Source organism: Cibotium barometz, chromosome 12 (assembly GCF_041138505.1).
Source record: "Cibotium barometz isolate CiBa-2024 chromosome 12, ASM4113850v1, whole genome shotgun sequence".
In the NCBI taxonomy this organism is placed as follows: domain Eukaryota; kingdom Viridiplantae; phylum Streptophyta; class Polypodiopsida; order Cyatheales; family Cibotiaceae; genus Cibotium; species Cibotium barometz.
Window position 1 is genome coordinate 49,153,333 of NC_141057.1, and position 14,180 is coordinate 49,167,512.

The 14,180-nt window shown below is 44.3% G+C and overlaps 1 protein-coding gene across 11 annotated transcripts in view; it reads left to right on the forward strand.

Annotated features, from left to right (window-relative positions):
• The window catches only part of MAP1A (methionine aminopeptidase 1A), a 75,604-nt gene that overhangs the window by 26,142 nt on the left and 35,282 nt on the right, over positions 1 to 14,180 (forward strand). For 8 of the 11 annotated variants that reach the window (XM_086806622.1, XM_086806625.1, XM_086806621.1 and 5 more), the window contains exons 4-5: positions 4,563 to 4,748; positions 5,238 to 5,313. In XM_086806622.1, coding sequence (XP_086662748.1) covers positions 4,563 to 4,748; positions 5,238 to 5,313 — 262 coding nt within the window. The remainder of the gene's footprint in view (positions 1 to 4,562; positions 4,749 to 5,237; positions 5,314 to 14,180) is intronic. The other 3 variants (XM_086806629.1, XM_086806630.1, XM_086806631.1) reach the window with 1 other exon arrangement.

Here is a 14,180-nt window from a genome sequence, read left to right on the forward strand (position 1 = left end):
GATGAAACAAACATTTCTTTGCTACTCACGGCCCATCTCATGCCAGAGATAGTGTCAGGCAGTTGCAGGATTCACATGGCACTCTTCACTTAGATCCTCTTATGGTTAGACAGATTGCCATTGATTTCTATCTCTAGCTTCTTAGTGCTGAGCCGCACTTTGATTTGAGACACAGGACACAGAGGAAGGTTTGGAATGCATTGCCACATTTGATCACTGAGGAGATGTGTGCCGCTCTGGATGCCCCTTTTTCTATGCAGGAGTTCAGTCATGCTCTTCATGCCTTACCTCATGGTAAGTGTCCAGGGGAGGATGGACTCTCCCCTGTTTTTTTCATTACTTTTTGGGATGAGATTGGGGCTGAGATCACATCAGCTCTCCAGGAGATGTGGGACACAGGTTCTATGCCTTCTTCTCTCACTAAGGGGCTTATTTATCTTATTTCTAAGAGTGGCGATAAGACATTGATTGGCGAGTGGAAACCTATCACCTTACTTGGGAGTGCGTGTAAGATTCTTGCTAAGGCAGTGAGCATCAGATTGTAGGCAATTTTGCAGGATGTCATTCATGATACTCAGTATGGATTCTTACATGGCAGGAGTATCTTTGATAACATTTTCTTGTTTTGGGAGCCCGTTGAATGGGCTAAAGCGAGCAATCAGCCCTTAGCCATTCTGCTCTTGGATTTTGAGAAGGCCTATGATAGAGTGGATTGGGACCTCCTTGAGGGTACTCTTAGCCATATGGGCTTCTCTCAGAGATGGATAAAAGGAGTTTCATGCATGTATCGTGATGCCCACAGTAGTGTGCTCGCTTGTGGTGATAGAGGAGAGCGGTTTCAAATTTCTCGCTTAGTACGGCAGGGTTGCCCTTTAGTCCCATTATTATATATTCTAGTTGCAGAGGCCATGAGCATTATTCACCGAGAGTTGCTTGGGGTGCAGAGCTTGGTTTTACTTGGATCAGTAGAGGATGCTCTGCCAGATATTTGGGATGCCAGGTTAGGATTGATATTTCTCCTGCACAGTAGTTTGCCCCGGTACTTATGAGTATCCGAAAGAAGCTCTTTCATTGTAGCTCTAGAAGATTAGATTTTAGCTTCCAGAGCTTTGGTGGCTAATCAGGTATTGCTTGCCTCAGCTTGGTTTATTGCCTCTTGTTGGTGCTTCTCTCGTGCGTGCATTGGTCAATTGCGGAGATTGATCCACAATTTTCTCTGGTCGGGTTTGGATGGCACCTCAGACACTCATGCCAGGGTAGCTTGGCTCATAGTTATTCAGTCCAAACGAGAGGGGGGCTTGAATATTATTGATCCGGATGTTCAGTGTAGGGCATTGCTCTGCAAACTTGTGGTCATAGGTTTCCTACTAGGGCACTGAGCCTTGGAAGGATTTTTTGTTGTCTCAGATTTCTGGATGTACACCCCGGCGGGAGAGACTGGATGCCCCGCACATGATTTTTGTTCACAGAAGCTGATATCAAGGCACCATCTTCCCCTCTTATTGTAGCCATTGTCAGAGCATGGAGAAGCATGAGATCTTTTTTGCGACAAAGGCTTCCTAGGTCTTTGGGTGAGGCTGATCGACAACCTATTATGTGGAACGAGCTCATCAGGGATGAGGCCGGTCGGCCACTTGGTGCATCTCGTTATATGCAATGGCCAGGATGGGAGAGATGTGCATACATAGTTCTTGCTTGGAAGACCTTTAAGAGTCTTTCGGAGGATCAGAGAGCTGCATCCATTCAACATCTTAGGGATTCTCGCATTCGTATTGATTAGATTGATGTAGCTATTCCGCATCAGTGGCCCTTTGGGGCCTTTCATGGAGACTATCATCCGAGTTGGCTGGGAGTCTTTTTGAGGATAGGCATACCTTTGCAGGTCATTGCTCTCTCGGGCGAGGAGGCTACAGATTGCATCATTTACCCTATCATGCCTGGAGGGAGATTGAGGAGATGTAGTATGGAGGAGATCATCCCAGATACTAGGCTTAGTCCAGTGAGGATTGTTGGTCGTTCGAGGAAGCATTGGTTCATTGACCCTTCTCCTCAGATAGTGACTGATGGCTCTTGGTGTTTGTGGTTATATGGTGGCAGTCCTATCAGCTATCTTCATTGGGATCCAGGAGAGTGGGAGTGGATTGATGCCTTCGATCCTTTGAAAAGCCTTCCTTTTTTCAGTTTCACCATCCGAAATGCTAGGCTTCTCCTCACTTGACAAATGCATAGGATGCCTACTCTCAGGCCTCATTGGGAGAGCTATGATATTTCTCTAGTGATACAGTGCAGATATTGGCATGGACTTTGGCATTCATACAGAAGGAGCCAGATCTCTTATTTCTTTTGGTTATTCTTACATGGTGGTCTCTCCACCAATCAGTGGAGATCGGTTTTCGGTGTAGCACCTTCCTGCCCTAGGTGCGCGGCAGATTTTGAGACTGTATAACATTGTTTATGGAGATGTAGCACTGCACAGCAGATTTGGGGTTTTATAGCCCAACTTATGGGCAAATTGAGTGGTCGAGCCATGCATGTGGACTTGGGGGGCAATTGCTTGGCTCTCCCAGTCCGGTCCGCAGCTCTTTTATGAGGGCAGTGGTACAGATTCTCCTATTTTCATTCGTAGAGGTATTGCCCCGCATGGTTATTGCAGGATGTCCCTCACTCTGATTATATACTCCCCAAACAGAGGATTGACACCAGTTGGGAGATTGTTGCCAGTATTACAGCATGGCAGATCTAGAAAGCTAGATACACGGAGGCTATTGAGATTTTTGGGTCTCAGTGCATTAGTACTATATGGGGTGATATCATCCATACTCTTATGGCTACTTGGGCTTGTATTCAAGGGTCCTCTTGTTCTGTGTAGGCAAAGCGCGTTATATTTATGCGGGAGTGGGACCATGGCATTTTCTTTTCCTCTAGTCCCACAGGTCTTTCATGGCATCATGATGCTCCTCAATGGTTGAAATCACCTTACATATTGGGGGTGATTCTATTCTTTTCCGGCTTATAGCTGTGATTGTTGTATGTCTTTTTCATACTTAATAGAAGTCTCTTTCGGGAAAAAAACAAAAAATAAAAAAAATTAAGAAAACATAAGGTCATTATGCATAATTACTAATCTTAATTACTTGATTTTCCTTGACTCGGAAAGAACTCTCTAATTTCAAAATTGAGATAAAGAGAAGAATAGAAAGCTCCAAGAAATGACTTCCTAGGGCACTCTACAATACTCCATAGCTCATTAGCAGCATAATTAAACCCTATGAAAAGCTCAGTTCAGTGTAATAGTTGAAAATAAAGGGAAAAACCATAATTTTTACTTACGACACACATAGCTCGACTTTGGGAGAGTGGGATGTGGATTTAGATCTAGAAATAGCTCCAAAAACCCGAGAGTGGAGAGGACAGTAGTAGGAGGCACATTTTTTAGCCATGAGGATAGAAAGAGAAGTATCTAGACATGCCAAATTCAGCAGGACAATGGTGGGTGGTGGTCTCCAATGGAAAGGGGATGGCAAGGGGTGAGGTGAGAAGCATCCTGTCCAATCTAGAATGAGGTATGTGGGACACATTGTTGAGAATGGCTAAGCAGGCCCGTTATTAATAAGGTCTAATTGACTAGGGTTACAATTTGCGCACATTGGCCTGAAATTTTAGTCTACAAAAATCACGAAGAGTATTCTAATTTTAAAAAATAATATATTAATTTTCTTTAATATCTTGCTTACGTACCATGCCCAACTTGAAATCAAGATTTATCCGCATAATTGCTGATGAGGGAGTGCATAAGAATTTTTCTAGCTCTTTAGCGAGGAGTAAAAATCTTATTGTCTAATATTTACTACACAATTGCCCTCTAAAATAAAAGAAAATAATTTATTATTATCTATCTCTGACAAGAAGTATTATTATATCTCTATATAATGCCCAGCTTAAGAATTTCAGGCAAAATTCACAAGTTCAATTTTTACTACATAAGTGTCCTGTAAAAAGAAGATGACTGATATCATTAGACTCGGAGAGGGAGGGACTTTACAGAATCTGTGCATGGATCTATTAAAATGATGATTCTCTCAATGGAGTCTGTTGGTAGGTTCCCAATCGAGAGTTCTGTGTTGAATCTGTTGGTTGTTCCTTAAAATCTTACCAAGACTATGTAGTCAAAGAGGGGAATTGCTTGAAGGGTTGTGGGTGTCTATCCATCCCCATTTATCGTGTATGACTGCAAATGTCTGTTGGGTCAGTGACCAAACACCAAAATCTTCAAGATCTGCCAGTGCTTGCCTTGCTCTCTCACCACTCGGGTAGGAAACAGATGTGTATCCACCAAAGATTGGTGAGTGATTATCCTTTACATCCTTCATCTGCCCCCAGTGGGCTCATAAAGTTAAGTATTTTCCATCCACATTCCGATGCATAGCAACAGCCTGCAAACAACTCATGAAACAAAAGTCGATGGGTTGAAACAATAATCACAATTACGCTTGTATTTTCAAAATCAGCAATTAGCGTGGGCAAATTGTTTTTTTCTAATACGGAGTGTGTTGTTGGTGTAGTTCACAAGAATGTTTTAAAGCTGCATGGAGCACACATAAAGTAGTACACTCTGAGGTTAGACAGTTGCCACTGAAAGCCGAAAGCCCACAACAGCAAGTATCTGAAGCATTATCACAGGGTTGGCTTTACTGCTTGAAGAAGGGACAAACACGGTCTGCACAGCTCCCTTTTTTTGACTGGACTGGGTATGCTTTCTCGAATATCATGGAGCTCAACTTATTTGATTTGAGGTTTTGACCAGACCAAAAGTATTAGAAAGTATGTACAAAATCTTTTTTTTGTCTTCCTTGGACTGATAGGCATCATATCCTTGGATGATGGTCCATGATGAGACTATTAGAAGGGCAGTGCTTTTGTCATACCTAAAATGTACAATCATTTGTCAAGAAATATATTTTTTACAACATAGCTTAAAGAATATATGTTTCTTAGTGGAATCAGCTGGTAAATGCCATGTCCTAGGGTTATGGTGCATGGCATAGACCAGAACATACCTGCTGTGCTTTGGAGTACTTGATCTGGTTTATATTATGATAGTAGAAGTTTGGTGCTTTGTCTTTTGACATGCTAGCTCTCATGGATCTATTACTAGAATACAAAATTGCATCCTCATGTGGAACACGTTGTTGGCCTGTACAGTTGCTAAAGAAAGTGTATGAACTCTTGATGAGCAGGCTGTTAAGACCTTATCCAATTTCTCCAAGGCGCCTTGTGCCAGAAAATATCATTTGTCCTGATTGGGCTGCCGATGTAAGTCTGGAATTAACCTCTGGTTTTGGAATCAGTTTTGGCTGTTATTAAGTGCAAAGTTAATGCAGGAAAATGAGATTGTGTGTTAAACTGTATTTGAAATTCTGACACCTCATGTCATGCTGCTATCTTGAAAGGTAGAGCACTATACCCAAACTCTGATTTGAGGTTGGAATTACCCTCCAGATAGCAAGTGGTGGTGCTCTCGGACGTTCTAGATTCCTAGCATGCTGTGTCCCACATGTTGCACATCTGGCATGCTAAAAGTTTCTCATGCTCTCTTTTCCTGACGTGCAAACTGTGTGATGATAAAAAGAGTTGCTCCTTTGCTGTAAAATGCATGCATGAATCCCTAGGTTTTCTTCTCTGGAAGCATGAGAAACTTTCATGTTTGTTAAGCTGGCTACATTCTGTTAATGTAGTGGAAGGGTGATAACTTACCTACAGAAAGGTGGTGACATGACATCTATTTTGTGATCCAAGAATAACAACAATCCCCCCCAACAGCCGTCCACCAGTGCCGCTGGGGGGGTGGGTGTGGTTTATTGGCAGCTTCAACTTCATAGAGGTGGATGAGTGAGCTGCAGTAATCTTTGTTGCCTGTGTTTCCTCTTTCCATGACACATGTTATGTACTCTCTGAGGTAAGTAAGCAACTGGAATGGTCCATCAATTGGCTATGCAATATGGATATTCCTTACGGTGAAGGCTCCATCAGAGTTGGCTGTGCCATGGGATCCCTAAGCTTTATTTTAACCTCCTTAATCTTAACACACTGTTTGCTGGTGGAAGCCGATCATGCTTATCCTTCAGATGGGTAGTCTCAAAACACTAGCATGCAGCATTCCATACATAGGTTGTGATACACTTGAGGGTAGAATCTGATGCCTAGCAGAGATGTTCTCTCATGTTGCCAGTTCCAATTCCAACGCATTCACAAATGATTGCATGCTTAAACACTACTAACTGAAGCAGGAGGTGGGGAATGATACCATCTGAGGATGGCTTTCTGAAGGAAGCATGTGGAATGCTTGATCAATGAATTTTGTGAGAATGCGGGCCTTTGCACAAATACTTCGGATGGGCAGGTGATGATGGGCTTGATTGGCCAACCATGAGCAGCTGGCCCCTGCCCATTGTCAGATCATCTCACCACAAAAGACCTGCGGCAACATGAAGAAACTCACTCACAAGGGACTGATCGATCTCTGCAGGCTCCCTGTACTCCTGCTGCACACCTGAGCACCTCTTCGTTCCCTGCCTTGCCCCCCTTTCTCTGTTCTGCTGCGCACATCCTTCTGCCTGCCATTTTCTCCCCCCTTTCCTTCCCAGCCCCTTCCTTGCCCACCATTTCACACCCCCTTCTCTGTACTGCTGCGCACCTCCTTCTGCCGGCCATTCCCTTCCGCCTTCTCCTGGGCTCAGAGTTTCTGGAACCCATCACCCATCACCCATCACCCCTCCCTCCAACCCCCTCACCCTCTTGTTGTGTGCCCTTCCGCCTCTGCACAGCCATCTGCTCCCCTGCATTCCAGCTTTGCCCTTGTTCCTTCGCTTGTTTTCTTTTTCTCTCTCCCGCCTATCCTGTTGCCCTGTTTAGCTCCAGTCCTCTTCGCTGCCCTCTCCTCCCCTTGCTGCTTTCCTCTCTGCCTCCCTTCTGTTTGCTGCCCTTTCCCTCTGCCTTGCTCAAGTATGGATTATTCTTGAATCTTAATCAAGGTTCAAGTCGGCCTTTTTCTCATGATTAGCATTGTGGCTAATCAATCCCCTCCGGCTATGCGAACCATCCATTTCTCTCAAGACGAGCTTGCGGTCCTCTTCGCCAAAATCGAGAGAGATTCCAAGACGACACTCATTGGAAAAATCTTTGGCTCTCACCTGTCATGTATCCAGGCCTGTGGCTGGGTGCTAGTGGCATTGCCTTGCGAATTCGCTCTCCATTTTAAAGATTTAAGCTTGGGAGAGGATTCTTCCAAGTAGACTTTGGCGTAGAGGAGGCAGCCTCATAATTGCTCAAGGGCAGCCCTTTCCCTTTGGGCCCAAGGAAAATTTTCTTCCTACCTAACACTAGCTACTTCGACCCTGCCAAAGAAGACCGGAACCGCCGTTACCCTATTACTCTCAGATTCCTAGGTCTTCCTTATGCTTATTGGCCATTGTTGGAGGCCATTGGGGCAGCCTTTGGGCTGGTCCTACAGGTGCCCATCATCCCAACTTTTCCCACTTCTGCTGCCGAGGTAGTCACTGCCTCGGTTGATGCTGTTCCCAGGGTTATGGTGTTGGCTCGTGACAGTGAGCTCTTTGAGGATTTTGTTATGCTTCCGGGGCCTAATGGTCCCTTGAAGCAACGTATGGACATGTTAGGTAGACCTGACCAGTGTCGGGTTTGCCACGAGATGGGCCATTTTGCGTGGGATAGCCCTAGGGCTAGGATCATAGGAAGTGGCACAAACGCACTCCCCAAGAAACACAACCTTTCGCCTTGGCCAGCCCTTCTCTAGGAATGGTGGGTCGTCTCTCATGGCCACCCTCCAGGTGGGAACATTGGGGCACATGAGGCCCTTCCCAAAGACAATGTACACAGTGATGATGTATCGGGTCAGAGTGATGAGTTTGCAGAGTCATCCTTGCAGAACAATGTTGTAGCAGGGCAGAATGACTATGTTGAGTCCTCCTTGCTTGGGATGGACAATATGCATGATGCACTTGGTGTGGATGCACAGGATACATTGCCATCTTATGAGGCCTTGCAAGATGTGCAACATGATATATGCCACGATGTCTTGCAGGGCACCCATGCATTCCGCACGTATGCAAAGACTGTGCAGAGAGTCCAGGAGAGCGAACACGCCGACATTGGACTTTACTCCAAGGATTATCCCCTTCTACAACATTATGAGAGGTCTGTTGCCTTGGCCAAGAAAGAAGAGGCTCTGAACATAGAGCGAGCTATTAGACGTAAGTTGGCTTTAGAGGGAACATGAGAAGCATCCTGAGTCTCTTGGGATCCCAAATCTATTTTCCATTGTTAGAGCTGAGTTATAGGTGGCCATGGATGAGTTTGCATTTCATGCTAATCATGCATTTTGGACACAGATGGGTGGGAGATGCAACAAACCGTTTTTCTCAGCACACCAACCTATGCACAGTAGGGACAGTTTGAAATACTTGCAGGATTTTCAGGGAGAATTTCGTACTAATCCAAATAAGGTGAGAAGTATTTGCCTCAGATTTTTATTAGACCTTGTTCTTTGCAGAAGCCTGCTCTTTGGATAGAGATGTTGCACAATAGAAAGTTTGGGAGCGCATGGCCAGGCTTATTGCAGATGATATGTGTGCCTCTTTGGATGCCCCTTTTCGAAGGATAAGCCGAGACATTCTTTGCATGCCCTCTCGAAAGGCAAATGGCCAGGAGATGATGGTCTCTCTCCATCCTTCTTTTTGTAGTTTTGGGATTACATTGGTGATGATGTTACTATTGCTTTGCAGGAGATGTGGTGTGTTGGTATGATGCCCCCTTTTCTCATGGAGGGTCTTATCCACCTTGTTCCAAAAGGTGGGGATATTAGACAGTGGAGGCCCATAACTCTGCTTGGGTCATCTTAGCAAAGGCAATGAGTAAGAGACTTCAGCCTATTCTTCAGAGAGTCGTTCATGATACACAGAATGGCTTCCTCCAAGGAAGGAGTATTTTTGATAACTTCTTTTCATTCTGGGAATTTGTGGAGTGGGCTAAATTTGGCCAACAACCCCTTGCCATTCTTTTGCTAGACTTTGAAAAAGCTTACGACAGAGTGGATTGAGACTTCTTGGAAGGCATGATGGCATGGATGGGTTTCTCCTAGGTATCACAAGGTGGAAGTGTGCTTACACTAATTAAAGACATAATTCTTCATCAGCATGGTTAAGTTACCATATACATAGCCATGAATCAAGAAACACATCTTTGATATAACATAGCAAGGAATCCACATGAAAACTCTTCACATAACTGCAGTGATGACATGGCATTAGGGACTAGAAGATGGGCTCCCCCCCCCCCCCTTCCCTTCCCTTTTTAGGTAAATTCTATTGCCTTAAGGGAGTATTCTTATACCAACGTGGCCTAGCCATGCACCACTGTTTCTTCCAAAAACTTTGAATGAAAGCAAATCAATCAATCAGCTAGCTTGCAAGTAGCCTAGCTACCACAAGCAACAAGGTGCGTAGCATCACCCTCAAAGATTGCCTAGCAATCTTCAAGAGATGGAAGCCCAGCTTCCCAAGATCCAACAATAGCTGATTACCACCTTAGGCAAGTGCCCAGCACTTCTCAAGAGTCTCCCCGCTTGATTCTTCATAGAAAACGCCAGCAGCAGGTACAAGACTTGTTCTTCTTCACCTCCAGGCTTCGATAATGCCCTTCTCTTGTGGTTTCATGCCAAAAAGGGGCACAAATCAGGTTTAGCAGCAGTTTGGCAGAAATAGAGAGCTCCCAGGCATACCAAATGCGTAGAGAAATGGTTGGAATTGTTGGTTGTACATCTCTAATGCTGCCACACAGCTTTGGGCTGCATTGGAAGGGCTGAAAGCAGGTCGTACAGCAATAACTATGCCAGGAGGGGCCTGAAAACAGGCTGTGCAGCAGTAGCTATGCTAGGAGGATGATGAAAATAGGTCACCTAGCTGAGAGAGTTGCCAGGAGAGGGCTGAAGTGGGGTGCCCAGCTCTAGGCATCAAGTAGGCGTGAGGAAAGATATGAATGAGTTTCTCTTGGCTGGTAGGTGCTCTTTTATAGACTTAGGTGGGGTAGATAGCTTTTAGATGCTAGTGGATGAGATTACATGCAAAAAGGTGAGGTTGCATGAGCTTGCATTGCTTGTATGGTTGCATGGGCTTGCATGTAGGATGCATGCAAGTAGGCAGGTTTGCATGTGACATGCACACATGAAGGTGGCTTTGCATTTTGCATGCATGAAGGTAGCTTTGCATGTAGCATGCATGCATGTAGGTAGCTTTGCATGTTGCATGCATGTAGATAACTTTGCATGTAGCATGCATGCATGTAGATAAGCATGCACATGCATGAGGAAAGAGTGGACAGCCCTGAAAGTAGAGAGTGGATAGCCCCTCCTCTAATCTCCACAAGTTCTTCTGATGGCTCATATGCTTCATAGAAGAGGGCGACCAGCTCCATACTTCAACAAAGGTGCCTAGCCACATTTTGATGAGTGTGAATGCCTAGCCTCATTCTTAATGAATGTGAAAACTTTTGGTTATAATTCTTCATTGGCCTTCAAATACCTGTTTCTTTTGCACAAATCCACACACTATAGGTAAACAGAAGATAGCTTGTGCAACACACTGGCCCATGGGTGCAATCCAAGCTTCCCCGGATCCATGGGCCTCACATGAGATAAAATCCAGGCATTGTCTAGGCATAGAAAACAATACACACAAATTAAAATAAACCATGCACACAATGTATGCATCTTAATACATATTTTGGAAGAAACCCCATCTATTCACATGTACTTGAAATCCTAAAGACTATGGCATTTGGCTCTCCAAGATCCATCAAATGCCCATAGCCGCTTTCACATACACTTTTGTGGCTAGGGTCTCCAAGATACAACTAGCACTCACTAAGGTGGCTTGTTCACATGCTCCTTCGTGGCTAGGGTCTCCAAGATTGGATTAGAGGCGTCTCTTGCATGTATAGGGAGGCCCACAACACAATTTTTTCTTGTGGGGGGTGTGGTGAGCGCTTTCAGATCTTGCGTTCCGTGAGGCAGGGATGCCCCGTAGTTCTAGTACTTTACCTTATAGTAGCGGAGGTTGTGAGCAGGTTTCTCAAGATTTACCCATCGGTTTCGGGCCTTAGGCTGCCTCTTTGCACATAGGATGAGTTACTGTACTTAGAGTGAGTAGATGATACTGCTATGTTTTTGGAGGCTTCATAGGCATGCCTCTGTTCTTTCCGCACTGCCTTGGAAATGTTTTGTTTGGCAGCAAGCGTCACCATCGATTGGCACAAATTAGCAGGATTCTGGATTAGTTACTCTCTGCAAATAGATTGGGGTTTGGATGTGGGGTTTACTTGGATTGAGAGAGGATGCACTGCCAAATACCTTGGTTGTTAGGTTGGCATTGTCATCTTGCTTGCACAACAACTCGCTATTGTGCTCATGAGCATCAAAGCCAAACTTTAGCATTGGAGTAGCAAGAAGCTTGATTTGGCCGCTAGAGCCTTCGTAGCTAACCAAGTGCTGTTGACGACTACTTGGTTTGTCACATCGTGGGTTTTTCATAAGGAATGCATTGGTTAGCTTCGTTGGCTCATTCGAAACTTCCTTTGATAAGGTTGGCTTGGGATACCATTATTACGCCTAAGCAAGAGAGATGATTGAACATCATTGACCCGGAGGTGCAGTGTAAGTGGACTCAAAGACGTCTAAATATTTGGAAAGTACAAGCTTTGGGAATGGGAGATTATCTTGGAATACAAAGGACCACACTCCTAAAATTTAGGATAGTTGCTATTTTTGGCCTGACTCCGATGGATATTCTGTTCGCGTCATTACATCTCTAATTGAGCAGATACCGAGAGTTGGCAAAGTGCCTATTATTACAGAATGTCTACTAGTTGGGATATTTTTAGAGAGAAAGTTTATGGAAGGACCCATCTCTTAGATTGGGACATGTGGCAAGAAAGTGGACCAAAGTGAGACAAGTGGCCTGACACTTATTAGACAGTGGATCAAAGTGAGACAAGTGACCTCACACTTGTCACTTCAGCTATTGTGTGGCTCTCCACTTGTCATTGTAATCTTCTCTTGCCATTTTAGCTCATGGGAGGCCCAAATCTATAAATTGGAGCTCTCTCTCTTCATTAATAGAGGCTCTTTTGCTGCACACTAGCCTCTACCACCGTTACAGGCTGCCCTAATGTGGCTACTCTCTTTCTCTCTCTCTTGAAGGCTGCCCATGAAGAATACCGACTGTTGGGGACTGTTTTGGAGGCTTCCATCGCGAAGAAATACTGAAGACAAGGGTATTTAATAATTTATTATGATTTCTAGCCATTGTACTTGTTGTATCAACCCTTGTACTTGCTGTACCAGCCACTGTACTGGCTGTACAAGCCCTTGTACCTATTGTACTGGCAGTACTAACCCTTGTACTTGTTGTACTAGCCACTGTACTGGCTGTACAAGCCCTTGTACCTATTGTACTGGCTGTTCTAACCCTTGTACTTGCTGTACCACCTGTACCAGCCACCGTACCTACTGTACCAGCCACTGTTCTGGCTGTACTAGCCCTTGTATCGATTGTACCGGCAATTGTACCTACTGTACCAACAACTGTACCTATTGTACCAGCTGAATGGAGAGCTGAACCTGTTGTACCAGCTCTATTGCATGAAGACCCATGGTTTTGGGGGAAGAATCAGTACCCACACGGAGGTATATGGATTATATTGTTGGTTCGGCATTTCTACAGCCTGTGTTCCGGCTTGGTAGCCTCGTGCTGGGCTGCATTATGGCATTTGTATATGGATAATCCGGCATCTCCCGTGGGGAGAGTAAGGCCCTCAAAGCTTGTACATGATATTATTCTCCTTGGGTAATAAAATACTCCATAAAAGGGGGGGGGGTCGGCCCATTCCGGCCTCTACGTGGTGTCACATGTGCAAGCCTCCATTTTTAGCATTTGTGGATGTTTTATCCAGCTTTTATGTTTTATGTAAAGTGATGATGGATATGTGTTAAGGTTGTGGCCATGTTTAAATGTTTTAATATGCATTGATGGTATCAAAACAAGTGTGTCAAAGGCCCTAGTCTCGCGGGCACCCGCGAGTTTCATTGGTACCAGAGCATAGGCTTTCTCGGAAGCGGAGGCTTCCTTCTATCAATAAGGAAGAGAAAAGATCTCAAGTGGGGACCACACTTACCATCATTGCTGTTAAGCATGGCCAGCTGCTTCATAGCTTATGAAGCAAGAGCATGAGCAGTAGACAGCTTGTTGATTTATGGATTTACGAATTCACAAATTTTTATTTTGGAAGTGTGGAGTTGGCTTTATGTGCACACGTTTAGCACTCTTTCCATATGGATATTGTGGATTATATTATCAAGCTTATAGGCAAGCTATATTGAGATATATCTCGGGATATCTTAAGGATATGGTGAGGAGATATTTCTTTTGGCTTCATGACTAACCTGGCAAAGAAAATCTAAGTATACTTTGAGTTTGCAAAGTTGGTGCTTTTGCTATTTACTATGAAGTGTTTTTGATGTTCACTAACCCTTGTATAGCCATGCAAGGAGAAAGGTGGTGTTGTTTGCCTTGAGATGGTCTCAAGGAAACATTGTTTATGGCTTCCTTTATTGCGATGGATTATATCTATGGAGATTTCTTTCTTGGACGAGATTTATATAGATATTGGACTTCAGAAGCAATTTCTATGGATGAATCTATCCAAGTTGATAGAGAAGAAATCTTTGGATATCTCATGGATATGATGCTTTTATGGATAAAGTCCACCTCTACTCCAAGGTGTGTGCACGGAGTATGTGGTAAGAGTTATGGTATATAGGTCTATGGATTCTTGGACATCTTTTCGAGGGATTTGGATCCATCCTCAGGTTTATGGATTATGTTTATGACTCCCTTTTACTGGGATGGATTATTCTTTATGGCTCCCTTTATTTGGGATGCATTGGATTTATGAAACTCATGGTTCACATACCCTGTGTAGTGTTCTCTTGTCCTACGTGCTCTCTTGAAGATTGTTTCTACCATGTGTAGGTGGAACAATAGAGAGCAGATGGAAGGGAACATGGGCACTTCAGAGGGTAGTGTCGAGCACAACATACCGTGTGTAGT